Source organism: Betta splendens, chromosome 1 (genome assembly GCF_900634795.4).
Source record: "Betta splendens chromosome 1, fBetSpl5.4, whole genome shotgun sequence".
Classification (NCBI taxonomy): domain Eukaryota; kingdom Metazoa; phylum Chordata; class Actinopteri; order Anabantiformes; family Osphronemidae; genus Betta; species Betta splendens.
The window spans coordinates 9,384,091-9,411,936 of NC_040881.3; the positions used below are offsets into that span (position 1 = coordinate 9,384,091).

General features: G+C 45.6%; 4 protein-coding genes across 11 annotated transcripts; all 4 read left to right on the plus strand.

Moving 5' to 3' along the window:
* The first annotated feature begins 302 nt into the window (after positions 1-302).
* Positions 303-5,218, plus strand: LOC114859228 (serine hydrolase-like protein). Of its 2 annotated transcripts, XM_055508609.1 has the most exons (13): positions 303-521; positions 939-1,082; positions 2,335-2,448; positions 2,592-2,633; positions 2,721-2,740; positions 2,837-2,911; positions 3,105-3,214; positions 3,293-3,372; positions 3,456-3,490; positions 3,566-3,642; positions 3,733-3,820; positions 3,967-4,135; positions 4,280-5,218. In XM_055508609.1, exons 1-12 carry the CDS (start codon positions 467-469, stop codon positions 4,096-4,098), a joined length of 972 nt encoding a protein of 323 aa, XP_055364584.1. In that variant the 5' UTR covers positions 303-466; the 3' UTR covers positions 4,099-4,135; positions 4,280-5,218. The 2 variants fall into 2 exon arrangements, with proteins under 2 accessions (XP_055364584.1, XP_040927462.1); XM_041071528.2 differs by having other exon boundaries at positions 304-521; positions 3,967-5,218.
* LOC114859190 (serine hydrolase-like protein) lies at positions 4,820-9,688 on the plus strand. 6 transcript variants are annotated; one of them, XM_029157176.3, is made up of 13 exons: positions 4,820-4,912; positions 5,174-5,191; positions 6,594-6,737; positions 7,538-7,651; positions 7,764-7,805; positions 7,889-7,908; positions 7,975-8,049; positions 8,185-8,288; positions 8,364-8,443; positions 8,526-8,560; positions 8,647-8,723; positions 9,159-9,246; positions 9,319-9,688. In XM_029157176.3, the coding sequence occupies exons 1-13, from the start codon at positions 4,900-4,902 to the stop codon at positions 9,448-9,450; spliced, it is 942 nt and encodes a 313-aa protein (XP_029013009.1). In that variant the 5' UTR covers positions 4,820-4,899; the 3' UTR covers positions 9,451-9,688. The 6 variants fall into 6 exon arrangements, 4 of the variants coding, with proteins under 4 accessions (XP_029013009.1, XP_029013019.1, XP_029013000.1 ...); XM_029157186.2 differs by lacking the exon at positions 5,174-5,191 and having other exon boundaries at positions 4,848-4,912; XR_003786485.3 differs by lacking the exon at positions 4,820-4,912 and having other exon boundaries at positions 5,064-5,191; positions 9,164-9,246; positions 9,319-9,459.
* Positions 9,689-10,121: 433 nt separating this feature from the next.
* LOC114859238 (serine hydrolase-like protein) lies at positions 10,122-14,019 on the plus strand. Its single transcript, XM_055508207.1, has 12 exons — positions 10,122-10,424; positions 10,844-11,141; positions 11,428-11,541; positions 11,636-11,677; positions 12,368-12,387; positions 12,559-12,633; positions 12,901-13,007; positions 13,097-13,176; positions 13,252-13,286; positions 13,378-13,454; positions 13,565-13,652; positions 13,764-14,019. The coding sequence occupies exons 1-12, from the start codon at positions 10,122-10,124 to the stop codon at positions 13,890-13,892; spliced, it is 1,368 nt and encodes a 455-aa protein (XP_055364182.1). The 3' UTR covers positions 13,893-14,019.
* A 3,094-nt stretch (positions 14,020-17,113) lies between these two features.
* septin3 (septin 3) lies at positions 17,114-26,925 on the plus strand. 2 transcript variants are annotated; one of them, XM_055508546.1, is made up of 10 exons: positions 17,114-18,520; positions 21,148-21,495; positions 21,578-21,706; positions 22,861-22,942; positions 23,126-23,263; positions 23,704-23,821; positions 24,189-24,284; positions 24,488-24,584; positions 24,678-24,729; positions 24,907-26,925. In XM_055508546.1, the coding sequence occupies exons 1-10, from the start codon at positions 18,271-18,273 to the stop codon at positions 25,034-25,036; spliced, it is 1,440 nt and encodes a 479-aa protein (XP_055364521.1). In that variant the 5' UTR covers positions 17,114-18,270; the 3' UTR covers positions 25,037-26,925. The 2 variants fall into 2 exon arrangements, with proteins under 2 accessions (XP_055364521.1, XP_028998178.1); XM_029142345.3 differs by lacking the exon at positions 17,114-18,520 and adding an exon at positions 19,574-19,774.
* The last annotated feature ends 921 nt before the right edge of the window (positions 26,926-27,846 follow it).

The window sequence follows — 27,846 nt, forward strand, 5'->3', positions numbered from 1 at the left end:
AATACTGACTTTTTCAACAAATAAAGATATAGCTAATGTAGCGCTTTTAAGCATCACTTAAACACACACACAAACACCATCATCATTAAACCCACACACAAACATCATCATCATTAGACACACACACAAACAGCATCATCATTAAACACGCACAAACATTATTATTTAACTGCTGTCGTTTCGCTTCCCGTTGCGCCCTCTGCCGGTGAAGCGTTGTCATCGCCACACTGGGGAAAAAGCAAGTCCCGCCTTCTCCGAGCGCTGATTGGACCAATCCACATTGTCATCTACCCAATGGCAGCCTTGATTTACGTCACGTGTTCTGAAGACACCCGGAAAACAATTGTAAAAAGACGGAACGCTATATTTGTTCTAAAGTTTTATTGTCTTGGTAGAATTATTGACCTGCGTTTGTAGGGCTTTTATCCCGGGACTGATTAGCAGAAGTATCATTAGCACAAGGATCATGCAGGCTTTGAGCGGCGTCCGGTACCTGGCTTCCAGTACTGTAAAACAGGCAGGTAGGTAACTGTCGGTATGCAGCGTTTCTCTGCTGCTATAGACGCTTATTTTATGACATCTGTGTCAAAGGGCAGAGGGGTTAATGGTGTTTACACATCCACCGAACCGGGGCTGCTAATCCTAGTTTAAACACCCCGTTTACACAAACACGTTCTCACACATAATGTACAGAACTGTGACAGTCATGTTCACAGTTGTCCATTGCCCTCAGGCAAACTTTGGTTGTTTTGTTTGATCCAGGAATATAAAGCACATATTGTAATATTATAAATCATTAGAACAATTATGATAATGATTTCTAAGCAATCTAGATATGAACTTTTTTGAATGTCTGTATCAGGCCCAGATCAGGTAGACTGCTCGAAATCTGCTTAGAACTTTGAATATTTATAAATCAGAGTGTGTTTTCTGTCCAGTTACAGAACTTTCTATTCCGGTGCCGTGGGGAGAGATCAGAGGCAGAGTCTGGGGTCCGGATCACGGCCGTCCGGTTCTGTGTCTGCACGGCTGGTCTGATAACTGTGGCTCATTTAACAAGCTCATCCCTCTGCTTCCCAGAGGTAACTGATGTACAGTCTACACCACTTGTTTATTAGTTAAATGTTTATCGTTTAATGTTAATAGTTCTTTATGTTAATCACAAACATTTACTGAATCTTTCATCCCTGTCGACTTTAATTTATGTGTAACTCTTTCTCAGCTCACAGATTCATGTGTTACATAGCTGTGCAGGCCTAAAGTACTTGCTTCCCTTCTACAGTTGATGGTGGATTGTTTAATGAATATCATTTAATTGTTTTAAATGTAGGATATGCTAACGATGTCTCTTCCAGTGTTTTGTCATAAAATCCAAAAGTTGACTGAACACACCGCACATATTCTGTGACTCAGTAATTAAGTAAAAATGACCCCAAAAGAAGTTGCTTCTCCAGTTTTACTCTCAATATATAATAACTGACTTTCTGTGGTGGAAATTTCCCATAAACAAGCAGATGAGAGACTTTTTGTGTGATTTATTATAAAATAGAGGAAAATAAAAATAATGGGGAAAGCAAATCAAAAACATGGATGTTTATCGTGCACATCAACAAACCAAAAACCAGCTGGGGAGATCAGTGCATACATCATGAAGGTGTGATGCAAAGAGCCCCCCCTCAAGTTGTTTCTGCCTTTTAACCCCTTTCTCTGGCTCTGGTGGAATCTCTCTCTGGACCAGTAGAATTGTTTGCGCCACCTTATCTCACCGTGAGTGAGAATGTTTACATTCTCACTTCTGCATCATCGTGTCTTGTCTCTTCCAAATGAAGCCAAGACCAAGCTTCGAAGACAAGATGCATTCGTTTTTACAGCCTTGGGTCTGATAAGGAATCAGATAGGAGAGAGCCAGAGTTGTTTGTGTAAGAATCTTCAGTATTGCACTTAACCAGCTCATGATGACTGTGTTGGATAAGAAAAAGCACAAAGGCACAATGTTTCCATTACTCTTTCTGACTTAACCTTTTGCTAAAAGACCTTCTTAACACGAGATGCAATTTAGTTGTTCTCTGCTTTGCAAAGATTCCCCAGATTTGTTTGCTTATATAGAACAGCTGGCTGACACCTCATGTTCAATTACAGTATCATTATTTCACTCACATTACACTTGCAGCTGTTTGATTAGGCTTTTTTTTTGTTTCTGGCACCTGTCAGCAAATCAGTGTAAACACTCTCTTCAGAAAACAATGAGGTTTATAGTCTCCTACACAGCACATAGGTGCTTCCTTCAGTTAATGATGTAACAACCAGGATTCCGTCTCCCCGTCTGCCTTTCAGAGTGCAGATACGTTGCAGTGGACCTGGCGGGTCATGGTCTGTCATCGCACCGTCCTCCTGGAGGTTTCTACCAGTTTCCCTACTATGTGATGGACATGCTCCGAGTTGTTGACGGTGTGTGAGGAGCTGCTGGCCTTGACTATGCGCTTTAGTTTTGTATATTGTCTGTTATGGCAGTTAAAGCTGTGATGTTTTTCAAATAAAAGCTGTATTAGTGCTTTTTGATGAGATATGGTTGGTGAAATTGACTCCCACAGCTCTGCAGTGGAAACGCTTCTCCATCATCGGCCACAGCATGGGTAAGTGCAGCTGAAAGCACATTTTGACCGGTTAAAGTGTTTGTGTCATGTTAAATGCATGTGTCCGCTGTGGTGTTGTTGTTCCAGGTGGTAACGTTGCTGGTCTGGTAAGTGGTGTGATTTGAGCACTCTCACAGAATTGCAGGTGTTTCATTCTAGTGAGTGATAGCCACTTTATCTTGGTGAGTTTTTTTTTTCCACAGTTCAGTGCTCTGTATCCTGAGATGGTTAATGGTATCGTGCTTCTGGACTCCTTTGGATTTTTACCTGCACAACAGGTGCTTTTATAACCATTTTCTTTGCATTAATGTGTAAAAATATGTATATATCTTTTTATTTTCAGAGGTTCTCTCCTTCATGTTTGTTGGCCTTGAATAACTCTTCTATTTTTGCATTTCTATGTTGTGTCATTCTCTTTAGTCAGTAGTTCAAAATTGCTTCCCTCATTACCGATGTCTCATTTTCTTGCAGAAAGAAATATCTGGAGTGATGAGGAAGGGGTTTGATGAGATGCTGCAATTTGAGAAAAAAACAAAGGAGGAGAAAAATAGAGTGTACACGTATGAAAGCGCAGTTGAGAGGTACAGTTTTTTCAAGGCTCGTGGAAACTTACACCGTTTATTGCGTTTTCAAACTTCCTGCTTGTATTCATGTTTCAGGTTGATGGCTGCAAACACGTCTCTGTCAGAAGCGTCTGCTCGCATCCTTTTAGAGCGAGGTCTGGTTCCAGTTGAAGGAGGTACTTCTCAGCCTTAACATTTGCGTTGGGCGCTTCTTGGAAAAAGCCGAGGTCTCTCTAATGGTGGTGTTGTCCTCTCGCAGGTTTTGAGTTCTGCAGAGACTTTCGTATCAATCTGGTTGGCTTCTCTTCCTTTCTTTCGTTCGTTCTCTCGGTGTTGTGTGCAGCCTGTAAGATGTTTCTTTGTTTTCAGACAAACATAATGCGCTTATCCTTGGAGCAGGGTCTGGAAATGCAGTCGAAGATCAAAGCCTCCATTTTACTCATTCTGTAAGACTTCTGTCCAGCAGTGATTTTCATTTTTGTTTCTACTAATGTCAGCACATTTTGCCTAAATAAATATAATTTCTGATTTTACAGAGCGGATGAAGGCATTGAAAAAATGTTTATTTCTCCGACGGAAAAGAAAACGATAGCAGCACTCCTCCAGGGCTACAAGGACAAAAATGTGAGCGTGTTTTTAAAGATTATTAGAGCAAAGCAGTTACAACTTTGCATGTTTGTGTTGGGTTTTCAGAAATTAAACCTGTATTTAATGACGGGCAAACGTCAGGTTTTATAATGTTGCTGCTCATGTTGTTGACTGTCTTTTAGCACACGATCGTGAATGTTCCAGGCGACCATCACGTCCATCTGAATAACGCTGAAGTCGTCGCCCCTCTTGTGTCCGACTTCCTGCGAACCACAGTGTTGTCACCAACAGATGATCAGAGCTCCAAGTTATAGCAATATTTAAAGCACAACACACACTGACTGATTCAGCGTACGTTATGAACCTTTACCCTCAGTAACCTCAGTTCCCCAGCTGCCATGCCATTAAGCACTATAGTTGTTATTGTGGTATTTAATATGTTTAGTTGTTGATTTGATTGACAGTGGCATTGTTTTTTCTCTTTTTTGACTCCAGATAACTGAACATTTTTGAAATGCTGATGTGTTGAAGTCACCACAACTGTGCCTTGGGCGTTTTCATTGATTACATTGTGTATTGTGTGTTTGCATTTAGACAAATAAGAACTAAGTTCAATCAAGTGTGCAGCCTTTTCTTAGTTAGGTTATAGTCTCAGGAGTTACGACTATAATTCCTCTAGTTTTGAAATGAATGAAAATATGATATTTGAATCATGCTCAGCTAAGCTTAGTAAAACTAAACAAAAATAAACACAACAAAACTAGAAAATGTCATTTTTACATAATGGCCAATTAAATGTGACCTGGAGCGTTGGTCTGCAGGTGGTGTCAGGGGAGAGGCATTGTTTTCTACAGGCCAGGAGGATTCAGTTACTGGCATCACAGATTGCTCTGCAGATCATATTTTTTATAATCAGTGTGTTAGTGTATTAGAGCAAAGACCAGGAAACTGCAGCATAGTTAATATTAAAAGCCAAGGGCGAAGCCTGAAAGACCTCACTCAGGGCAAAGTGTCATTAAGTGCCCGCCCTGTGAAGGCTGCCACCTTCAGGCGTGAGGGAAAGTTTGGTGCCAGGACCGGGTCAGTGTCATAGTGAGTGTTCAACATCAAGTGCTATGGCTGAACGAGGTAAGAAGCTCCATGTGAGTAAAAGTTTGCGCCGGGGGAGAAATCTGCACCGGTTTAGTTTGGTTGTGTTTAGTGTTTTGTAACTTCCTGTTTGGTATTCATTGTAAAATGTAGTCACAGTCACCTTAAAACCATTTAGACAAAAAAAGACCTGCAATTAAACCAATAGGAGGTCACAAAAATTGATGAAGATTTTCACCAGCTGTTTGTGTTTGTCTTCTGTTTCTGGCTCTGACCTGTTACCTTTGCATGGCATCACAGTGGGGGAACGGATGTGCGGTAAGAAATAAACCTGCTGAAGTCTGATACAGGCCTTGTTTGCTACACAGATTATGAAAATATCTACCTATCACATAGTGGCACGAGTAAGGAAGGGATCACCACAAGGACAGCAGGAAGCCAATGCTTCACATTGAGCTTCAGGTGCTGCAGTTGCCTGGGCTAACGGTGGTTGAACAATGAAGTTGGCTCCGTCGCCACAAACCTCACGCTTGCTTAAATGGGCCCTAAATCACAGCTGTTCAACATCTTCAGTGCGGAGGAAGAACCTGTGCTGCCCCACTGTAGTCTGCTCCACTACGTACGTTATCACTGTTATCATTGCCTTGGATTGGACATGACTTTATTTACCCCACGATGGGGGAGTTCTTTACTTGGCAGCAGCCAGAACAGGAAAAAAGATTAATAACTGTATTAACTGTGCAGAGACAAACTAGGTATTTGGTGAATTTCAAGTGAAGCATTGAAGAACATTGTGTTTGCCTGTTGTTCATATTCACAGTGCCAAGAAACGATGGTGGGAAATTTGACATGTTGCACATCTTCTGGTTAATGTGCAACAATAAACGGTACACACAGTGAAAGTGTGAGGTGTTTCACAACAGTAAAAAGAACACCATGTGATTACATTGTGTGTCCCTGCAGTAAAATATTGTAGAGTCTGACTGCTGTGGGGAGGAATGAGCTCCTTCCTGCACTGTGGGTGTAACAGTCTGCAATGAAGGAGCCCTTCTGAAGTCAAGCACTAACTCTTTAGTTAGAAACAAGTGGTTGTTCTCACACCAGCCGACAAAGTCAGAGATGAGCCCTGTTCTCCTGCTCATTCCCCTCCAGTGTCATGTGAAAATGTCTGTATGCGACAGTGGTGGCAGTTGTATTTAAAGTCTGACGTGTACAGAGTAAGCAAAAAAGTGTGCCCAGAACACTCCAGGGGAGACAGGGTCCAATGCCACAGGTAGATGATGGCGTCATCCACCCCGACGCCTGGTCGATAAGAAAACTACAGCAGGTCCAGTGCTGAGGTGACTGTGGACCATCCTCTTCATGACCTTCATCAGGTGGGAGCTTAAGGCATCGAGTCTGAAGTGGTTCAGCTTCCTAGGACATGGTACGTTTAGAACTGGACCCAGACAGGAAGTCCCCCAGAGTACTGGTACTCTCCCCAGACTGAGGCTCAGGTTGAATATGGACAGGAGCACCTCACAGAGGTGGACTGCACACTGAGGAGCCTGGAGCTGATGTGATCAGGGCTGTCGTTAACTTATCGTTATTACACAATGAAGCCCTACAGAAAAGCACAAACGTATGATGCTGTCGAGCACTCGAACAAGCGTCTGTGTTCGTCGCAGGATCTGTACAGGTCAGACCCCAAAAAGGACGCTGACGGACGCACTGTGTCCAGTTTCAGAGCTCCGCGTTCCGGTGCCGTGGGGAGAGATCCGGGGTCGGGTCTGGGGTCCGGATCACGGACGTCCGGTTCTGTGTCTGCACGGCTGGGCCGATAACTGCGGCTCCTTCAACACCCTCATCCCTCTGCTGCCCAGAGGTAATGGACACACCAGAGGACCACAGACAGAACTATCATCAAAGTCTATTTCTAATACTATTATCATAGTATTATTATACTATGAGTAGGGGTGATGAACCCTCCCTCATACTATATTTCCACTATATAGTATTATTATACTATGATTATTTGCTTTTATTCCCAATAATAATATACATGTAGGGTGTCTGTGTACTTAAATAAAAGAGACACAATCAGTTGAGACCTTCTTTAGGGTTTTACCTGCAAGCAGTGAGCAGTTTACAGCAAAGGCAACTTCCTGTCACTGAAGGAAAAGACGAGTACAGCTCATATAGTTGGTTTCCATAACTGTGCAGGTGCACAGAGTCTGTGGGAAAATGCCTTCTGCACAGATTACACGCCGTCACAGATGAAAATGCTACAATCTGTGAAAAATAATTTATATTTTTACCAGTACAAGACTTATACTCATTACTGTGCAATAACCCTGCAATGACCTCATACTCACTCCAACTGTACAGTACTGCTTTGTACTGTGCCAAACTGTTATCTTATCTTATCTCATCAGGTGTTCTAAACAGTGTGTTCGTAACAAGGCTGTATGATAAGTCTCACAATGTTTCAATGATTATAACTTCAGGTCTAAGAAGACTGTGTTAAGTTATCATTATATTACTTGCGTTGGTTGATTTTTTTTTGCTTGTAAAATCATCATGGTTTTGCAGATTCAATCAAATAATCACAGTCTGTTCAGTAAAGTGAAGTAGGCCACATATTGGGGGAAGCTGAGCCCTGGGACCCGTGTTTCTGCTCCTCAGACTGCACATACGTGACGCTGGACCTGGCCGGACACGGCCGCTCGTCCCACCGCGCCCCCGGGGTCTTCTACACTTTTCCCGCCTACGTGGCCGACGTGCTCCGAGTGGCCGACGGTGCGTGGGCGCGGACGAGTCACACGAGGGTGGCGCCGAGCCCGCGTGGTGACGTGAGCCCCGTTGTGTTGAGACGATGCCGCTGCCTGACCTGTAAACTGTCCTCCCACAGCCCTGCAGCTCCGGTCCTTCTCCATCATGGGCCACAGCATGGGTGAATACACCTGCACCTTGGCTCATCTCCGCTGCTTCATCCATAAGTCTCCTATGTCCAAATGCATTTCTTTGTATTTCTAGGCGCCGACGTTGCAGAAATGGTACGCGACTGATGACCCCTCGCTCCTCACGATCACGTCGCTCCTTCATCCCTGTTGTTTCCACAGTTCAGTGCCTTGTATCCAGAGATGGTGGATGCTCTCATTCTCCTCGACTCTTATGGGATCTACCCAACAGATATGGTACCTGCCCCACTGGATTTTCTATTATAGATGTTCAACTGTGTTATTGCTCACTTTGGTTCCTCCTGTTCTCTGCATATTCATGTTGTGAACAGCTCTTTGCTTCTTCACCTCGTCACTTGTGTTGTCCTGCAGAAGGAGTTCTTCACGGTGCTGAAGGAGGGAATGGACAAGATGCTTCAGTTTGAGAAACGCTCCACCAACAGGAGCGTGTATACTTTTGAGGAGGCGGTCCAGAGGTGATGGACATTTCACCCGCAGTGTTGGGGTGTAGTGCAGAGCCTTGGTTCAGTAGCTGCTCTCGTTTCCATCAGGCTGCTGGCTGCAAACCCGGCCCTGTCTCTGCCGTCGGCACGCTGCCTCCTAGAGCGGGGACTCGATGCAGCGGAGGGAGGTGGGTCTTTAATTCAGCTCTCGCTCCCTGCGTTCTCTCATCTGCCGCCAGCTGCAGCTGATCCCGTCTCTCTCTCCTGCAGGATTTGTCTTCTCCAGAGACCCCAGAGTTAATTTTGTGAGTCACTCCGACACATTCGCCACGTCCTGCCTTCCTTTTCACACCAGTGAGGTGCTTGTCGTTCATGTGTTGTGTTGTGTCAGAGGAACATCTTAGGGCTGAGTTTGGAGGACAGTCTGGACATGCACTCGAGTATCCAAGCTCCAGTTCTGGCTGTTCTGTAAGTTCATAACCATCGCATTCAAACTTTTATTCAATGAATTAATTGATTTTATGGGTTTGTACCGCACCACAGCTTTTTCTATACATAACAGTTCCATATACATTTTGGATTTCATTTGTTGGATACTGACTTCCTCGTCTCCACTCTGTCGTCCTCATGGTGAACTGTTAGCCTGTGTTAGCCTAATGCAAGGAGCACCTTTACTTCGATAGGAGAGCTTGAGCAATGGGCCCAAAGTCGTTGATGTCACACTAAGATTCACTGACTCCAGTTTTGCCTTTGAATAAAGTGACAATCCTGCAGGTTCACACATTAGCTTCCGCAAACTTGTCGACATTAGCTTGACGGTGTTTCATTTTGTTTCTCTTTCATCCTGTGTTTCTTTGTTCGTCCTGTACTTTTTCTCACCTGTTGAAAATCTCCCTTTTCCAGAGCAGAGGATGGATTTTGTAAACTATTTTCTGATCCTTCGTTGGAGGAATTCACATCAGCGCTTCACCAAAGCTCACGGGACAAAAACGTGAGTTACAAGTATTTCCTGGGGAGGTGGACCTCCGCGTCTGCAGGCGTTACATCACCCTGTCTGTTTCAGCACACTATGGTGACGGTACCAGGGGACCACCACGTCCATCTGAATAATCCCCATGCCGTGGCTCCATTTGTGACGGACTTCCTGCGAACCAGAGTCTTGTCTCAGTCAGTCAAGCATGAGCACAAGTTGTAAACCAAAGTGTCTTCGATCAGGAAGTACAGAATCACCCTGGCATGTGCTGAGTCTCACTGGCGAATTCCTCATCTGAAATACTTCAGTGGCTCAAGAACTTAAAGTTCTGGCACCACTGAACATCCCGTTGGGGATCATCAAGATCTGCAGCAGCTGGCAGAGCATCTCCACACATTACACAAATTACAAGTATATAATACTGTCTATATGAAATAAAAAGCATTAATTGTAAAACAAAGGGTATTCTTTGAGTTGTTCTTTATTTATTTTCATTTAATCTGGACAAGGAAACAGATGAGGTCCCTGAACGCCTCTTCCAGTGTAGGTCCATTTGTCAATCTTGTTCCATGAACCTAGCTTCACGTTTACCAGTTAGCGTCTGATAAAGATATGGCTCCTGTCAATTGAATATTAAGCAGTTGCACCTGAAATACAGAGGGACACGCTGACATTGCACAGAATATGGTAGACGTACACAGTGACCTGACTTTTGCACTGGAGTCTTGCAGCCGCCACATAATGTTTAATGTAACCCAGGTCACAGAGTGCAGTTCACACCGTCCTCGTATTTGATTCCGTCAGATCCGATACCGTCGAGTGTTTGCGGGAACGCTAACCTTGGTCATTTCTTCTTGGTAAAATGCAACCAAATAGAACCCATTGACAAAAGGATGGCCGGTCTGGCTCGGGTCCTCCAGGACCGCTGCCCCTGCTGGTTTTCCAACCCTTCCCTGGAAAAGCCGAGCGACACACCTGAGAGAGAGTTGGAAAACCAGCAGGGCGGTGGCCCCCGATGGAACCAGTTTGAGACCACTGGATCACAGCAACACCGCCATGGTAAAGAGATGTACGCGATAACAGCACTACTTCATCCCTATGTTGCTTCAACTGTCTCTAACTTCATCCTAACAAATGTTGGGAGGCTTCATGTGACACAGAGCAGTGCTCATAAAGGGGCTCTGGCGAATCAGCTGGTAGTTCTTCTTCTACTGTACGGTTCCACTGAAGGACGCCTGACAGACGTAGCAGCCCGCTGAAGAGACATCAGTCAGCAGTGTTTGTTGCTTTTAAAGATAAGAGTGACCTGCTCATGTCATTGGTTAATGAACACAACAGGGCTCCGTCCATAATCATTTAATTGTAGCCACTGTATATTTTTTTGCACATTGTTTTAGCTGTTTGTTTAGGTTTAACTTTTTCTCCACTCGGGATTTGACACACACGGGAATGTTCTCCTCAGTGAAACAAGCAGGTAGGATAAAGTTTCCAACCATCACCTGTTATATGGAGTTATTTAGTTATTTTACTGAAAACATGAATGTTCAAACTGTTTCTGCAGCTGAATCGTTGAAGCCTGAATTTGGTAGCTGTTTGTTAACTGTTTCAAACTGAGTGTCAGGTCTGTTGTGCTGGTGCAAAGTCAGGTGGACGGGTGAAGGTAAAGGAACAGCCAGCAACGTCTGGCCGTCTGTGTCTGTGTCCATTTCTCATCCTCATCCCTACAGGTCCGGCCCCAAAACGGACGCTGACGGACGCACCGTGTCCAGTTTCAGAGCTCCGCGTTCCGGTGCCGTGGGGAGAGATCCGGGGTCGGGTCTGGGGTCCGGATCACGGTCGTCCGGTTCTGTGTCTGCACAGCTGGGCCGATAACTGCGGCTCCTTCAACACCCTCATCCCTCTGCTGCCCAGAGGTAATGGAACGAAACAAGCCATCGTTAGCGTTTCCGCACCGCCTCCACGTATACGCCTATAGGTTAAGGCAGGTATTCATCATGAAAGTGGTTCAGTGTGGGCTGTAAATGATTTTCCCACAATGAGATGCACCGTGGAAAAGGGTGAACTCGTAAGGTTCAAATAAATAAACGACTAAAATACGTGGCAGAAGCTTTTAATTTTTCCACACGCAGATCTTTTTCTGTCGTGTATAAATTTGATCTGTTTCATTTGTATGACGCGTGTGATCTGCGTTCCTCCCAGAGTGCAGATACGTGGCGGTCGACATCCCAGGTCACGGCCGCTCGTCGTATCGGCCTCCGGGCGTGTTCTACACGTTCCCCGCATACGTAGCGGACGTCTGCATGCTCGTTGATGGTGCGTCCTCCTCTAAAAGGTCCCTGCAAAGATACGGTAGTTCAGATCTCACCGGGACCTGATCGATGTTGTCTCTCTATCAAATACCTCGCAGGTCTGCGGTGGACAAGGTTCTCCATCATAGGCCACAGCATGGGTGAGTGACATCAATATGCTACTACTCAAACTGTGTAATGGGAAACATTGTTACCTTTGTGCTTCTTTTTTGTGCTTCTTTTCTCATTCTACATAGTAACCGTGTGCTCTGTACTTGATTAGACTCGGCACAAAACATATACAAACAATCTCTCTCCCTCTCAAGGTTCTGTTGCACATCGAGTGCTGACATCTAATGTTCTGTTTTGACTGACTGATTGTTTATGGTCTGTGTCTGCCTTTTACACCCCGGTCTCTGGCTCCTTCCTATCTGATCCCTCACTAGACCCAAGGGTTCCCTTCCTCTCTGATAACAAGACAGGAGTGAGAATGCAAACATTTTCACCCACGGTGAGATAAGGAGACGCGAGTGTTGTGATTGGTCTAGAGGGAGATTCCACTGGGCCCAGGGAGAAGGGTTAAAAGGCAGAGACAACCTGAGAACAGGGTAATCTTAGCATTTTACCCCTGCGGTGTATGTTCTGATCTCCCCAGCTGGCTTTTGATTTGCTTTCTTCATTATTTTGCATTTTCTTTATAATTTCAATAAATCGCACAAAAGGACAACCCTCCCATCTGCCTTTATTCCAAAATGTTCCACCACAACTGCACACCTGATTTATTGCTATTATTGCTATTGTTGTTATCATTGTTGTTCAATACTCAACCAACCATTGTTCCTCTCTAACAGGTGGGAACATTGCTGCCCTGGTAAACAAGATGCTGTTTACACACACACACACACACACACACACACACACACACACACACACACACACACACACACACACACACACACACACACACACACACACACACACACACACAACAAGCTCTCTTTTGCTCCATGCCGTCCTGATGCTGCTTCTGACTTTTCCACAGTTCAGTGCTTTGCATCCTGAGATGGTTGAGGCCGTCGTCCTGTTGGACGCTTACGGATATATACCCATGCATCCGGTATCCAAAGCATTTTATCTTCTCTTTTTGAATTCTGAATTCAGTGTGTTGGAATTTGTGAATGCTTTTCTCTGCCACATCAAAATGATTCTGTGACTTTGACTTGAACTTCCTAAAACCAAGAAGTGGAAATCAAACCACAAACGTGACACTCGTCTAATATTGTTTGACGTTTGATTACTTGTGAAGAACTAACGATCTAACAACCTACTCTTCAAATGCGCTTCCTTCTCTCTCTCAACTTCTCTCTCTCTCTCTCTCTGGCAGAAAGAAATACCCCAGTACATGAGGCAGGGGATCAAAGAGATGCTTCAGCATGAAAAACAGACGGAACAAAAGCAAAAGGTTTACTCATATGAGAAGGCAGTTGAGAGGTATTCAGCTGATTGATCTAGGACTCAGTGCAGAGATTTAGGTTTTTTTCATTATGTGAGTGTCACAGTATTAAAATGCCTGTTTTCAGGATGCTGGCTGCAAACCCAAATATGTCTCTCCAGTCTGTTGAGAACCTTCTGGATCGAGGTCTAGTTCAAGTCGAAGGAGGTTCGTTGTTCTCTGTCGTTGAGGATTGATCCTACTGAATGTTGAGTTCTCTCTGATTCTGTTTGTCTCTGGCAGGATTTGTTTTCTCCAGAGACTTCAAACTTAATTTTTTAAGTCACCTTGCAAACCCTCTATCACACCCCTGCCACAGTTTCCTCCAGGAGTGTTTACGTTTATGTGCATTTTCTTTTATTCTTGCAGAAGAACATATTTCGCACCAACTTTACGCTGTGTCTGGAGATTCAGTCCAGGATTCAAGCTCCTGTTCTACTTATACTGTAAGATACTGACCGTATTCTAAAATAATTCTTCCATATTTAATAATAGATATCCTATATTTTAGGATTGAATGTGATACAATGCTAAACTCATAAAAACCGTTTTTCAGAGCAGACCAAGGTTTTGTTCTGACATATTCAAAATCAAATCAGCAAAAACTGATCTCTCCAGTTGTTAAAGGGTGGCGTGACAGAAATGTGAGTTGCAGTGAATGGCAATGCACATTTAAAAGATGAAATTTACATTTAAATGCATATACCCCATGTCATGTGTTAGTTCATCTCTCTCTCTCTCTCTCTCTCTCTCAGCACACAGTTGTGACCGTACCAGGCGATCACCACATTCATCTCAATCGTCCTGAAGTCGTCGCTCCACATGTTTCCGACTTCCTGCTGAACAGTGTGTTGACAGAGCAGGTGCCAAACGCAGGGCTGTGAAGTCTCCCGTTCTCACTATAATGCTCTGTGACTTGAATAATTCATGAGCAAACTTTCAGTTTTTCCACCACTGACACTGTATTATGCAATTATTGCAATGTGAAGTCAATAAAGCAAGGCAAAAGCAGCGACCCGCCCTCTCTGCATGAACACCACCTGGTGCTTCTGTTTTGGCTGGGAAACACCCGGTGCCGTGGCCGGTCGACAGGTGTGAGAGCAGCAGAGGAGCCGCGTCGATGCTGCGGCTGAATTCCGCCGCTCTGCGCCGTAACTCGGCATCCGTGCGCCGTCACGCTCGCTGCTTTCAGTCATCGCAGCTCCTCATCTGGAGCTGAGCTAAAAGCGGCAGTCATTAGAAGCGATGGCATCCTCTGACAACTTCTCATTAAGTAGGCCACGCTCTCTGTATTCAGCATTTCAGAAAAGAAAAACTCAACTCATGAGTGACTCCTTGAAACACTGCAGCTGGCGTCAGTCAGAGCAGATTATAGAGAGATGCAAAAAAACGGCCCCTGTCTTAAATCGGTGCCACATAAACTGTGTGATGGTCTCGGTGTTAAATGGAGTGGAATTGATTTTACGCAGCGCGCATCCAGAGGCATCTGACGGGTTCTGCCCCTGCCTCATCTTTCTACCCCCCCCCCCAAAAGTAAAAAATGAGTCTCCTTATATAAGTTTCCCTCCCACTCCCTGCGTCCTCTCAGCCACCAGCAGGGGGGGGTTGTCATGGCAACCCCCGCCCCTCCTCCGAACGTCAGAGCTGGAGGATGAAGCCGCATGCAGCTTCTGTCCCCCGCTCCTCTCAGAGAGGAGAGCACCTGCGATTCCTGCCGCTGCGCGTTCACCAGCGGGAGCTGCGGCGCCGGAGATCATCGGCTGAGCGCTGTGGCCCGCGGCTGCTCTGCGACACGCACCGTCCGACGCACGGAGGCCCCGCGATCTCGCAGCATCCGCAGGTGAGCGCGGTGCCCTTTATTTACTACTGGGCTCTATTTTTAGAAAGCCGCCGACAGACGTGTTGATAGTCTGCTTGTCACTGCAAGGTGTTCCCAGCAATGCCTGTAACCGATGGGATGCTGCAGTTTATCATGCATATATCTGCTCATCCACCCTCTCATCTCTCCTCCCGCCTTCTCTTCTCCATTGTGTCTCCCCTCATCCGTCTTTTGTCCCGTGCACCCCCCCGCCCCACCCCTTTCGCTCCCACAGCAGCTATGTCGTGGCTGTTCCTGGACTGGTTCGTGCCCCTCTACCTGCTGGTGTCCGTCCTGGTGCTGGCGGGCTTCGGCGCGTGCCTGTACTTCTTGGAGCCCGGGCTGCAGGATGCCCACAAGTGGAGCAGCAAAACCGTCCGGCATCACCCGCTGGTGGCCAGCGTGAACTGCAGAGATGACGATCGCAATGCCCTGATATGATCAAGAGGGCGAGGCGGCGTGCCATCTGGACAGGGGGGCTGCCGGGACGGGGGGGGCAGAGCCAACACCTCAACGATGGGGATGGAAGGACTGCGTGATAATACAAAGCCTGTCTTGTTCTTCTGACTTGTCTCTGCCCTCTGTACCTGTTAGCTACAGAGATCGGGGACAAAGTCAGAAGTTTGTTGTTGTTTTTGAAAGGAAACCAAATGCACAAGGAGAAGATTCGGCGCAGACGGAGATGCGACTGGCGGAGACGTGTCCCTTTAGAAACATGTTTGTAACTCGGTGTAGATTTCATACCATCTTATACTTGGGCCAACTTTTACATGCGTTTTGTAATTTGACAATCACTTGACATTAAACCATGCAGTTTCCTTATGCTGTGCATTCGTTTAGTCGTGGATGACATAAGTGCAACGAATGTGTTGGGGAGGGTTTCCAACGCTCTCTCTGGAGATGTTGGCATGGCAGCTGCTGAGAAGCATGTGAGCTGTTAGTGCCGCTGTGCCAAAAACGGTGTAGTAGTGACTTTAGTATAAAAACATGTGCAGAGAAAATGCAACTCATGTATTCAAGGTGCCAAAATTATTGTAGTTGGACCAAGGTTACAGGAAAACTAGTGTTTGTTCAAAGTGTCTATTTTTTGTTTTTACTGCGTTTGTCGACAGCATGGCGAGGCAACATCTGGATGATCTTTGGCTTCTTTGGTTCAAATAAAACTGTTTAATCCTAAAACTGTTTGCACTGTATGCTTTCATACACAAGGTGATCATTCAAATGGTCTTCATCAGTAGTAAAAGGTAACGAAGTGGTCTTCTTCCACCTCTCGTTTGTCCTGTCGTTAACCACTGTGTTATGAACCAAACTGACAGACAGTGGGAGTGAAACAGTGAAGCCTCAGTGTTGAGGAATGGAGAGAATGGCACGTCTGTGCCCACTACTTCCTACTGCTCTGCTCTGCGTCCCTCACGCTGCCTTCAGTGTCTCAGTGCATCAACCACACACAGAGCATCAAACAGCAGGTTTGTGTCTTTTACCTTATTTCTTTATTCAAACGCTTCCAGATGTTTTTGCCATCTTTGAAGTTGACGTCTATTAATATTTACTCAGCTGCATATTTGTTGCACTTAGACTTTGTCTGATCATTTTCAATCCATGCTAATTTATACTGTAGCTAGTTTGCAGATTTGATTTTCAAAATAAAAGAATTGTTTGTTGCACATTTAATTTTTATATTGTGGATGGTAGATAATTTTGCTAGACCTCAAGTAGCTACAACCTTAGAATACAGTTTGTTGGTTATTTCCAGTATAAATATTCCTACAGGTTTATACTTTAAACTAAAAAGATGTGACGTATTTCTTTTTTGCAGCACTTTTACAGCATAAGTACCTGACAAGGCTCACTTACACAATGTTTTTCATAATTTCACAACTTATCTGAAGCAGAATGAGTGTTTATGATCATCTGACACCTGGAACCACTCGAGTATCGGCATCCTCCAGACAAGCTAAAGAACAACCATCGGTGTCTCCTCTTCTCCCGCTTGCTTCCCCTGTCGTCAAAAAGAAAGTAATTCAGATCCCATCATTTGATGAAAAGGGGCTCGTCCACGAGAAACAGGACTCAAAGCAGACAGCTGACAGGTGAAATCTGACCGCTCGCTGTAAATGCAGTTTTTGCTATATTCAGTATGTTCTGTAATTCTTGCTATCGCTGTTTTGTCCAGATCATTTATTCCCGTCGGTTCGTCCAAATCATGTCAGCATCCACAGATGAACCACAGAGGGAGAGGTTCAACCCTCCCCAGAACCAAAGCCACGGCCCACAGCTCTCCAGCCCTCTCTGCAAAGCCCAGCATCTCCGTTTTTCCTGCTCCCCAGCCAAATTCCTCTCCCACTCCCACTCTGACACTTAAGCCGAGCGACTCTGCCCCCGCTGCACAGCTGTCCGAGCCACCGCTGCACCTTCATCAGCCCAAACCAAGCGTGTCTCCAACGCTGGTCGTCCCAGCACCGAGGCTGAGTCCGTCTCCCACGGGTTCGGACGGCCATGGTGGCAGGCAGCCGTCGCCGGTGGCTAAAGAAAGACGCGCTCGATCAATCGCCATCTCAAATGCTAAAAGTTTGTCCCTGGACACAAAGGGCGACGTTCTGGACCTGGAGGCCTTCCTGGACTTCACTCATCCAACACTGGGAAGACCTTGTCCCACAACAACAAAAGAGTCAGTCGCCTCCGCGAACCTCGGCTTACTTAGAGGTGAAGGCAAAACGGATAATAATTTAAAAGACAAACAAGCGCTGCGGAGGAATTTTGAGTCGACTGCAATTTCTAAACCAAACACAAACATCAAACAGCGCCTGGAATTTCTACAGAGTCGATTGACAAGTAAACAGAAAACCTGTTTGTCTGAAGGGTCTGAAGGGATTAAGTCTGCTAATGTTGTTCACAGAGACTCTGAGTCTGTGTTTGATGGATTGGCTACACAGTGGAGCCGGAAACTTCAGAGGACATGTACAGACTCCCCTCAAAATAGGCATTATGCTCAGAGTGAAGGCTTGGCCTCCAGGCATCAATCCTATCAGCATGTGAATTCAGAGAGAAGTGCAGCTTTACAACTCGATCCTAAAATATCACTTTCCACGCAGCCTCCCTGGAGTCAGTCAACAGTTTCACCTAATATCGAGACGAGGAGGAGACGATCCGATTTGGGTTCTGGTGTCAGGAGACCTCAGGAAGAGCAAAACAGTTCACACGCAGCTACAGGACATTGTGAGCCCCGTCAGCACGGCGCACTGCGGTTGAAGGCCTGCAGCCGAGGTGCCCGGGCTGAGTGCGTCTCAGAGGACGCTCAGTGTGAGCACAGGTTGAACCCTCCTCACACGCAGGACGCTTCCCGAGCCGCCGGCGCTGAGGACCTGAGTCAAAGAGCCGTTTTTGCACCATCGGACCATTGTGTAATGACCACAAAGCAGCTAGAACGACACCCAGAGAAAAACTGGACTCTGCCTCCGGCTCACGGGCCGCTCAGCGCCGAATCCGGCGTCGCTACAAACGGGGTCCCGCCGACGCCACTGCAGCGGAGAGAGGAGACAATGACACTGGCTTCACTTCAACCACCTGGCGCTCCAGCAAACAGAGCTTCCATCGTGGAGGAACCAGAGGACCCCTATTACGTCACCATGCATTACCCTGGTTCAGTGTACGTGGGTGAGTACAGAGGCACCCAGAGCACTTAGACCACTTCACGCACCCGAGTCGTCAAATGCATGAAAGCCGACGCGACGCGAGTCTTTCATCTGTTACTTTTTAATCTGTTCGTGTGGGAGCGCGAACGAGGGGGTGGTCAAAGAGGACAGCGGAGGGATTTGAGATGCTGCTGCTTATCAGCAGAGTAACAGACTCCATCAGAGTCTGTTAGTGACTAGTACAAGAAGACCTGCCAAGCAGCTTTGCACAGGGGCAGGGATGCACTCAACACATGGAGAGAGAGGTGGTGGAATAGAACAGTTGTGTTTTGTTATAACTATTAAAAGTGTGAATCATATGTTTAATATCTGGTATAAGTAGTTTTAGTTTACATTTGTCAGAGACCTTAACTATTAGCACTATAACCCACATACTGTTGTGCAAACTGACATCACTTTGTACCTTATTTGAGTTTTAACACTAATTGTTGCTAATTTACTCTGAAACTCTAAGATATGTCTTTTTTTATTCGAAGATACAAATCATGAATGCTTTACAAAATCTAAACATAAACACTTGGAGCAGGAGGCTTAGTCTAGACCTCTGAGAAAGAAACTATGAAGGTATGATATAGGTCCTTGGTACCCTAGTGTGTACTGATGGAGTGACTGTTGCATCTTGTCCAGGTACTAAGGTAAACTTTGGTAACAACCAGTACTAGGTATCGGTCACATGGTGTGTTCTTGGGCGCAGATGTTTGTTAAGCAGATTTTATCATTTAGGCTCGTAATGCAGCTTTCACAAGGTAAAAACGTCTTAGAACTTCAACCATGACTGGTTCAGTCATGGTTGAAGTTGCATTTTGCATTGAAGTTGCATTTTACATTGTGGAGTGAACTTCTTTGTAAAGACACACTTTACAATGTTAGTTTTCTTTTTTTTAATCCCTATTATGACACTGTCCAGAATGCTCTATAAATAGTCCTTAATATTGACTCAGTACCAAAAAATGTCCCTCTGAGCCCTTTGCGATACTACGCGTGCGCCCTGCATCTCCCCACACCCTCTTCCCGTGTCGCCATGGTAACGCAGGAGGGGGGCTCCTGGCCAGAAGGAAAGGAGAGCAGAGGTACCCAGACTCATCACATGATCGCGCCTCGCTTTATTGTGCTGTCTCCACGTCGCTCGGTCCTCCACGCAGAGCGAAGGCACATCCGCGAGGGAACGACCCGCGCTCCGCTCCTCTGCTCCGGCTCATCACTCGACCGCGGCTCGGTGAGTGTGACGGTGCGTCCCCGTGGCTAGCTAGCGGCTAACGCGGAGCCGCCGGCCGCTGCCGCTGATCAGCGCGAGCGCAGGGAGACAATGGGGTCGGCGGGCGGCGATGGAGCCAACCTCGTGCGCCGTGTGGAAACCGATAAAAAGCCGCGCCTGCCGCGGAAACGGGCGCTCCGCCTGGGGAGCAGCGCGCGGTGTCACCGCAGCATCACCAGCCACTGCACGATGTGGTGTTAAGACAGGCGAAAATGCTGTAATTACCCCGCAGAGCTGTAGAGTGTGGAGGATCCCACTCAGGCTGAAGGAACTGGGTAATAACAGCATAGTGTGAGTGTGTGAAGAGGATCCAGCAGCCGTTTCTATTACTGAATAGATTATACGGATGTGGGATGTATAATTTAAAACGTGCATCATAGCATCTAAAAACGGTCGACCGGAGTCTCATTTGAAAACAAAAGAGTGCCTTCTCCTCCTGGTTCTCACTATAAGGCACCAGTGGGGTCCATTGGGTTTGTACAGGGCCAGTGCCTCCTGTGGTCCCCCCTCCAGCCCCGTCCTTGGTGTGAGGGCAGTATGGAGTGAGAAGGCAGGCTGGGGGGGGGGGGGTTGTTGGATGACCACTGTGTGCTATAAATCAAAGTGACAGGCGCTGCCTCAGTGACCTGAGCGTTCTGTACATACGGCGGTGCTGCAGCTTCTCATGGCAGCGGGCTGTTCCACGTGTCTGTCCCGAGGCAGCGGCTTCATCGGCCTCACGTCCGTTACCGTTACCATCTGCCCACACATGCTGTCGCTCACCTGCAGTGGTTGAAACCAGCAGATGCTTTTTCATTGTTCGCCCAAGTGTTGGCGCGTGGCGTCCGTCTGTCAGATTTCAGCTGCTACAGTGGAGATGAAGAGGGTGACAGCTGAACTAACCATCAAGGTCATCCTCATTTATTTACCTAATTATTTTCCCAGTTTAATGAACGATTTGGCCTGTGAACAGTTTTAACAATCCACAAAGCAACAAGCATTGTTTGCAGATATTTAACCTTAAAACTTGAAGAATGTTTGTTAAAACACCCATAACTTGGTAGAAATGAAATATTTCACTAGCTTTGGAGAATCTGTCACTTTTTTACAGCAAATATTCACTATTTAATCAAGGAATTATTTATCAAAAGCACTGAAATGTGTTGCAGCCGTATGACCGTCGACTTCTAAGAATTAGCAAAAAGATGAAAGCAAGTGTTTTTCATGCAATAAACTGCAGCACTTTCTACAGTGTGGAATGAGGAAGAAGAGGACACTCAGCTGCTTCTCTCGCCTGCTTCGTTCTCGTGTGCCAGAGCTTTGCTGTAACTCCGTTTCTTCGCTCGCCTCTGCAGACATGTCCGACATCGTTCCTCCAGAGGTGAGACCCAAACCTGCTGTCCCGGCCAAGCCCCCGAACGTGGGGGCTCCCTCCCCCTCCAGCTCCTTCCCGCCCCAGGGCCTGGGCATCATGGGGGGCGGGGGCGGCGTCTCCGCGCCTCCGCCGAGCGCGATCCCGGTGCCCATCGGGAGCCACGGCCCCGGCCACGCCGCGGGCCACGCCGCGGGCCACGCCCACGCCGGCTCCCACAACTCCAGCGCCGGGTCCACTCTGCTGGGGTACATCGGCATCGACACCATCATTGAGCAGATGAGGAAGAAGACCATGAAGACGGGCTTTGACTTCAACATCATGGTAGTGGGTAGGTCCCTGGGTCCTAGTGCCTGGTCAATGTCTCACATTCCATGCTTTCATTGTCTCTGACTCGTTCTCCTTCGTTTCAGGCCACAGCGGCTTGGGAAAGTCGACGCTTGTCAACACCTTATTCAAGTCGCAGGTGAGCAGGAGGAGCACAGGGTGGTCCCGCGATGACAAGATCCCCAAAACTGTGGACATCAAGGCAGTGTCTCACGGTGAGTAGAAACGCAGGGGCTCCTGTTCCTCCTCCAGAGCCAGACATTTATAGCAGAATTTAATTTGACTGCGCTGTTTAAGGTCCTGCGTAGCCTACTTACAGTAGATCAGCACCGCGGTGTAGCTGGGAACACGCCACAGTTATTTCCAGCTCAGCTACACACGCTGCCTTTAGCACAAGCACTGGAGTCTGTCTAAGGCGCTTTGATCACGTCTGAACATCACTGTCTACACGTTGCCAGAGCTGGTGGTTTCTCTAAGCTTATGTTAGAGTGGGTAAACGCACTTTAATGCATTTTCTTGTTCAAATACTTGAAAAATTAATTTCGCATCTTGTTAATTACAGTTTGTTTTTCCCAATGGAAAGTCCTGATTTTATTTACTAAGCACATTCACACCTGGAAGCTCAGTCTGACCTGGAGCATGTTAAGGACCCACAGTGTTAATTAGAGTGATGCAAGTACTCATTTTTCATTTGCAGTGTCCCCGACCACAACACATTTAATAAATAAACAGGCCGCAGCTTTGCCAAGTGCTTTTTGATTTGTTAGTGTTAGTTAATCCATTGTTTAATGTTCTATGTGCCCACAATGTGTCAGTCTGTCTGCAATTCATTTATGCTTCCATCACTTAGTCCAAATAGTCCAGCCAATAAAAGGTGAAAACAGGAAGCGGACAGCACATCTGTATAATCTGCCTGTCATTGGCCGGATCAAATTGTTGTGTTTGACACAACAACTGACACAAAGCTGGGTCTGTGGTTCTGCGGCAGCGTACGCAGGACAATGCCTTTGTTACACCTCCAGGTGATGGCAGACGCCATTAAAGAGACCGAGCAGCGGCCGGCAGTAATGATCATGGTTTCCCGCAGCCCTGAATATTCTAGCATTTAGAGCAGACGCCTATTTAAAGCAAACGTTCGGCTGTGGCACTGACACTGTTTGTGAAGCCCCGTGGAGACGCTCTGGTATAAAGAGGCTGTGCGGTGCTCATCATGCAGTTAACTGGCCCTTGTCACCACAAGACACAACCAGCACGAAATGCAGATGTGGAAAAAAAACATGATGTGATTCACGTTTCTATCTTAGATTTTGCTTACTTTCTGTGGCTCCCGTTTAAACCAACGCTGTCTCCTGTATTTTGTGAACCACAGTCATTGAGGAGGGTGGTGTGAAGATGAAGCTGACTGTTGTCGACACTCCAGGGTTCGGAGACCAGATCAATAACGACAACTGGTGGGTTTCTCCAGCTCCCAGATCATTAAATCCTCATAAATGTCATAGTTACAGCTTATTTCACAAAGGGCTGTTTTTCCTCTTGTCAGCTTTAAAAGCAGGATTTCTCGCTGAGGAGCGTATCAGCGTTTAGCACCCTCTTCTCTTTTCACGTCATTTGCTTGTCATGTGCCTGATCTGCAGCTGGGAGCCCATTTCCAAGTTCATCAACGAGCAGTATGAGAAGTTCCTAAAGGAGGAGGTCAACATCACCAGGAAGAAGCGCATCCCTGACACCAGGGTGCACTGCTGCCTCTACTTCATATCCCCCACCGGACACTCGTGAGTTGCTCTGGATTAATGGTCCCATTTCTACAGCGATCCGTCCGAGATGATCTTGAAGGGAACAGCGATCACAACGCGCACACATACTCAAAATACTTCCATCACCGACACTTGGCATCAAGTGTAACATTCACAATTAGCTCCAGCTGACAGCCGTGAAATTGCCCTGTGATGGATAAACGGATGCTGTGTTTGTTTCTCATTCTTCTTGCATGGAGTAATTGAGGCCAAGAAGACCTTTTAGAAAGCGCTCACATTGTAAATGTTTCGTAAATGCTGCAGGAGAGACGAGGAGACATATGAGACCAGACAGCTAATAATCCTGTTTGTCCCTCTGATGTTAAATAACCTCAATTTCCGTTTGCTGTTGCAGCCTATTGGGAGGATCACGGTCTAATCTAACCTGAGCCCCTCCCTCTCTGCTCTCTCGCTCCCAGGCTTCGCCAGTTAGACGTTGAGTTCATGAAGCGCCTGAGTCACTCGGTCAACATTATTCCTGTCATAGCCAAAGCAGACACGATGACCATTGAGGAGAGACAGGACTTCAAACAGCGGGTGAGCGAGTCAGTAAATGGTTACGGCCGCCGTGCGCGTCTGTCCATCATCCGTTATGTGGTTCCCCACCAGAGCTGTGGCTTGGCTTCAAAACCTCCCTTATGTAAAAAAGCCACAAATAATTATGAGCCTCCTCTCCGCTCTACAGTGTTATTGTGTGTTGTAGCATTGATTTTTATTTTGTGAATTAACTTCTTTACCTACTTAACAATACATTATTTCCGCCGCCTCCTAGTGGCCAAAAAATTTAACGGCTTCAGGCCAAACAGGCATAATTGTGGTGTGTGTAAAAAAAAAATACTCGGCCAAACCACTTAAATAATTACCTGCCACCAATATTTGTGTGCCTTAACAAACCTTCGTGCAGGTAAGGAAGGAGCTGGAGACGAGCGGGATCGAGTTTTACCCACAGAAAGAGTTTGACGACGACATGGAAGACAAGAGCGACAATGACAAAATCAGGGTAAGTGGTTCTGTTCTTAGTGCCTCCATTTTGCTGCTCTCCAAGAAAATAAGTCTCACCCTGTTCGGCCTGACCTCATCACCATCCGCTGCCTCCATCGGGCATAACGTCAGGGCACCGGGGCATGTTGTTCGTTTCAGCCTATAGAAGTTGCGTGGCTTTCAAAGGTGCTGTGGTTTGTGTTGAAATGTCTCTGTCTATAGGAGACGATGCCCTTTGCTGTCGTGGGCAGCGACAAAGAATATCAAGTGAATGGTAAACGAGTTCTGGGGAGAAAGACAGCGTGGGGAATTGTAGAAGGTGAGTGATGCAGCCTTCTGCAGATAAAGACACAACTGCTACTTCATCCTGCTTCATTATCTTACTTGAACATTATTGTTTTTTTCCTTGCAGTTGAAAATCCCAACCATTGTGAGTTTGCCCAACTGCGGGACTTCCTGATCAGGTAAAATACAGTTTTAAATCGCATAGTTATTCAAGAGACAGTTAGAAACAATGGGATTTAGAAGGTTGGAAACTTAAAGCAAACATGCAATCCTGACTTTAGTCTGTTGCAATAAACAATATCCTAAACCTGTGTTTCAGACACATAACTCTGTGTTTCTGCGTCCGTCCTCCTTAGATCTCACCTCCAGGATCTGAAGGAGGTCACTCATAACATTCACTATGAAACGTACCGTGCCAAGAGACTGAATGAGAATGGAGGTCTGCACCCGATCTCCTCCAATGACACCCAAGAGAGTAACCTGTAGTCAGTGAGAGTGCGCGGAAGCTGATGGATGAACTGATTGGCAGCACTGCATCGTTGCATGTCCTGTGAAAATCGGTGTCATTTAATAGTGTAATTTTTCAGATTTCAATCTTCACTTGACCATTTATCCACCCCCTCCCCCACGTCATCTCGACACACTCATCTCAAACCCTCTGGCTACTTTTGAAAGTCGTTCTTTTACTGTTCAGATGAAAGGACCCAGAGAATTAGTGCCATTATAAAACTAATGTTTTATCTACTGCCAATGCCTTGTCACATCCAGGTAGTACGATCTCAGAAAGTGCCACTTTATTATGTGACAAAGAGGCTAATTTTTAGTGTTGTGTAAAAAAATATCCAAATTCTGACACTTAATAAATATTTGCTTTAAATATTAAAACCCTAATTCTTGTGTAGGGGTGATGCACGAGTCAGCGCTGCATTTGACTCTTCACAAATTGTTTTTTTTTTTGAGTTCTTAGCAGCAACTTCTTAATTAAAGAAAGATTGGCTGTAGCTTTACTGTCAGGACGACTTTTTAACTAACAACACAATCAGAGCTGATTTCCTCTCCGGTGTCTCTGGCGTTTCCTTGCCCCGTTTAAGTCTGACTTCCCAGGTTCAAACTGTTTGTGTGTGCAGACCTTCTGTAAGATTAGAGGCATCTGCAGCATTAGTCACATACTGTATGAAATGCAGCTCTGTGGGCATCAAAGTGTGTAATTAAACAGTCGACAGACTGCATGACTGTGCTTACTGCAGATAGTGTAATTTATGATTCATTAAATTAATGCAAATACATACAGAACAGTCTGTAACAATATGGCTCATTATGGTTTGTTACACAGCACTGGGTTCAGAGGAAAGGCATGTTGTCCATTTACTAGGTTACCACAGCGGGTCTTAAACTCACTCACTAGCCATTCACAAACACAATATTTTCTAACACAAAAGAAATAAACATGACATGTGTGTGTATGCGGATGTCTGAGACCAGACATCACCTTATTATTACTTATATTTGATGCCTCGTTGAAATATATGAGCACTGCAGAGCTCAGACCCTGTGATAAGGACCGTATCTCACTAAGAACATGCTTTGTGTTTAAAATTTTATTCTCCCTGTTCACCACTTAGTGGTGCACTTCCTACATAAACGCAGTGACTTGTTAAGCATTTAGTCAAGCTTAGTTTCCTCTGATATTCTGACTGCTGTGACCTTTTGTTTTTTTTCCACAGGTGTAATTAAAATATCCCTCTACATTAGATTTAAGAGGTTTTAATAATATCATATATGCTCAATATGCAGGTGTCATAGTTTCTTGTCAATTTATTATTTGTAAACATGATAACTGTTCCACTATAAACTACAGCACAAAGATGCCAAGAACATAATTAATTCATACTGTCAGTATTTTCAGTATTTTGTTCTACATTGAATCATGTTTTTACAAGCGATCATGTTTGTGTAGTTTTGATATAAATGGTAATATCTTCATCATAAAAATAATAGTTGTCTGTGATTCAAGTGCAGTCTATAGTTTTTGAGCAGATATTTGAAACAGTGTTTACAGTATGTGTGCATGCTTGTATCCACGTTTACTCACAACCACATCCGCACATTATTTAGACAACGTATCATCTGCTTCTGAATGTGTGATGTATACATTAACACGTAAAGTCAAATTCTGCTGTAACTAAAACGGACAGCTGACTGTCCTCATATCACTCATTCATTTGAATCAGTACAACATCATATTGTAAAATTATATGATATCCACTTTCAGAGTTCTGGTGATATATTAAGGTATAATTCACTGTTATTTTGAGACTTTTATTAATTTCTTATTGTAATTTATTCTTTATTTAATAAAATCACATTTCCATGTTTTTGATAGAGTTTTCTTATGCGTGCAATTATGTAATCAGTCAATAGTAATTACATGATGATCTGACTGATTAAGCTGCAACCTTTAAAAAAGTACTCGTAGTCATCAAAGACATTAAACTTTCTCTCTCACCAGTGATTTATTTAAAACTTTGAAAAAAGCCAATTTAACATCAAACAATGTCTTAAGAAACCAACCTTAAAGTATTACAGCTTAAACAGATCTCTAGTCCATCATAGAGCGGCACCTGGCCAGCCGAGAGCAGACTGTCCTGAAATACTGAGTGACCACAAAAGAAGGGGGCCAGTGCAATGCAGATCATGCAGCAGTCAAAGGCAGGGCCCTCTGAGGTTGAGGCTTAGCTTGTGTCTGTTATTCAGCAGTAATGGTTAGACAGTCTGGCTGAGTTTCACATACACTCTGGGTTGCTTAAGGTGAGAGGCAAATGGCTGGTATGGGCTTGCTAGGTCCCCAACATAGTTGTTTTTTACAATAAATGAGACGGTAATTTCCCTGTGTCTACATGACTAAATACAGTGTATTCTTCCCTTATACCTCCTGCAGAGGTATAAGGGAAGAAGGCCCTCTGTAAGTCGCATTCATGTAAACCCCAACACCCTGGGCTGGAGTTGTGGTTGTAAGATCTCTGATGGCTGTCGTGGCAGCAACCCCTGAACCCAGTGGTGGACACCAGAAGTAAGGATTGCAGGAGGCTGAAGACGTCCTGCCAACCCTGGTTAGCTTGTACGACTCCCTAGGCAAGTAATGGGTATTAGCAAGCCAACTGTACCACAGCCCAGATGGTTGCATCTGGGAAGAATCTGGTACTTTGAGTTGGTGGAGTGTTGTTGGGCCTTGAAGGGGGGAAGCTGTTGACCTTGACTGGGGATGTTATCATATTTTAAGGATATTCTTAATTGGG

Bases quoted from the DNA above. Each gene is read 5' to 3' on its own strand.
- LOC114859228 (XM_055508609.1), top strand. From the start codon at position 467: ATGCAGGCTTTGAGCGGCGTCCGGTACCTGGCTTCCAGTACTGTAAAA. The intron at 1,083-2,334 runs GTAACTGATGTA...TCTGCCTTTCAG, and splicing joins CATCCCTCTGCTTCCCAGAG to AGTGCAGATACGTTGCAGTG. The intron at 2,634-2,720 runs GTAAGTGCAGCT...TTGTTGTTCCAG, and splicing joins CATCATCGGCCACAGCATGG to GTGGTAACGTTGCTGGTCTG.
- LOC114859190 (XM_029157167.2), top strand. From the start codon at position 5,098: ATGAAGATTTTCACCAGCTGTTTGTGTTTGTCTTCTGTTTCTGGCTCT. The intron at 5,192-6,593 runs GTAAGAAATAAA...CACTGTGTCCAG, and splicing joins AGTGGGGGAACGGATGTGCG to TTTCAGAGCTCCGCGTTCCG. The intron at 6,738-7,537 runs GTAATGGACACA...TCTGCTCCTCAG, and splicing joins CATCCCTCTGCTGCCCAGAG to ACTGCACATACGTGACGCTG.
- LOC114859238 (XM_055508207.1), top strand. From the start codon at position 10,122: ATGGCCGGTCTGGCTCGGGTCCTCCAGGACCGCTGCCCCTGCTGGTTT. The intron at 13,177-13,251 runs GTTCGTTGTTCT...TGTCTCTGGCAG, and splicing joins TCTAGTTCAAGTCGAAGGAG to GATTTGTTTTCTCCAGAGAC. The intron at 13,287-13,377 runs TTAAGTCACCTT...TTATTCTTGCAG, and splicing joins GAGACTTCAAACTTAATTTT to AAGAACATATTTCGCACCAA.
- septin3 (XM_055508546.1), top strand. From the start codon at position 18,271: ATGACCACAAAGCAGCTAGAACGACACCCAGAGAAAAACTGGACTCTG. The intron at 21,707-22,860 runs GTGAGTAGAAAC...TGTGAACCACAG, and splicing joins CATCAAGGCAGTGTCTCACG to TCATTGAGGAGGGTGGTGTG. The intron at 24,730-24,906 runs GTAAAATACAGT...CGTCCTCCTTAG, and splicing joins CTGCGGGACTTCCTGATCAG to ATCTCACCTCCAGGATCTGA.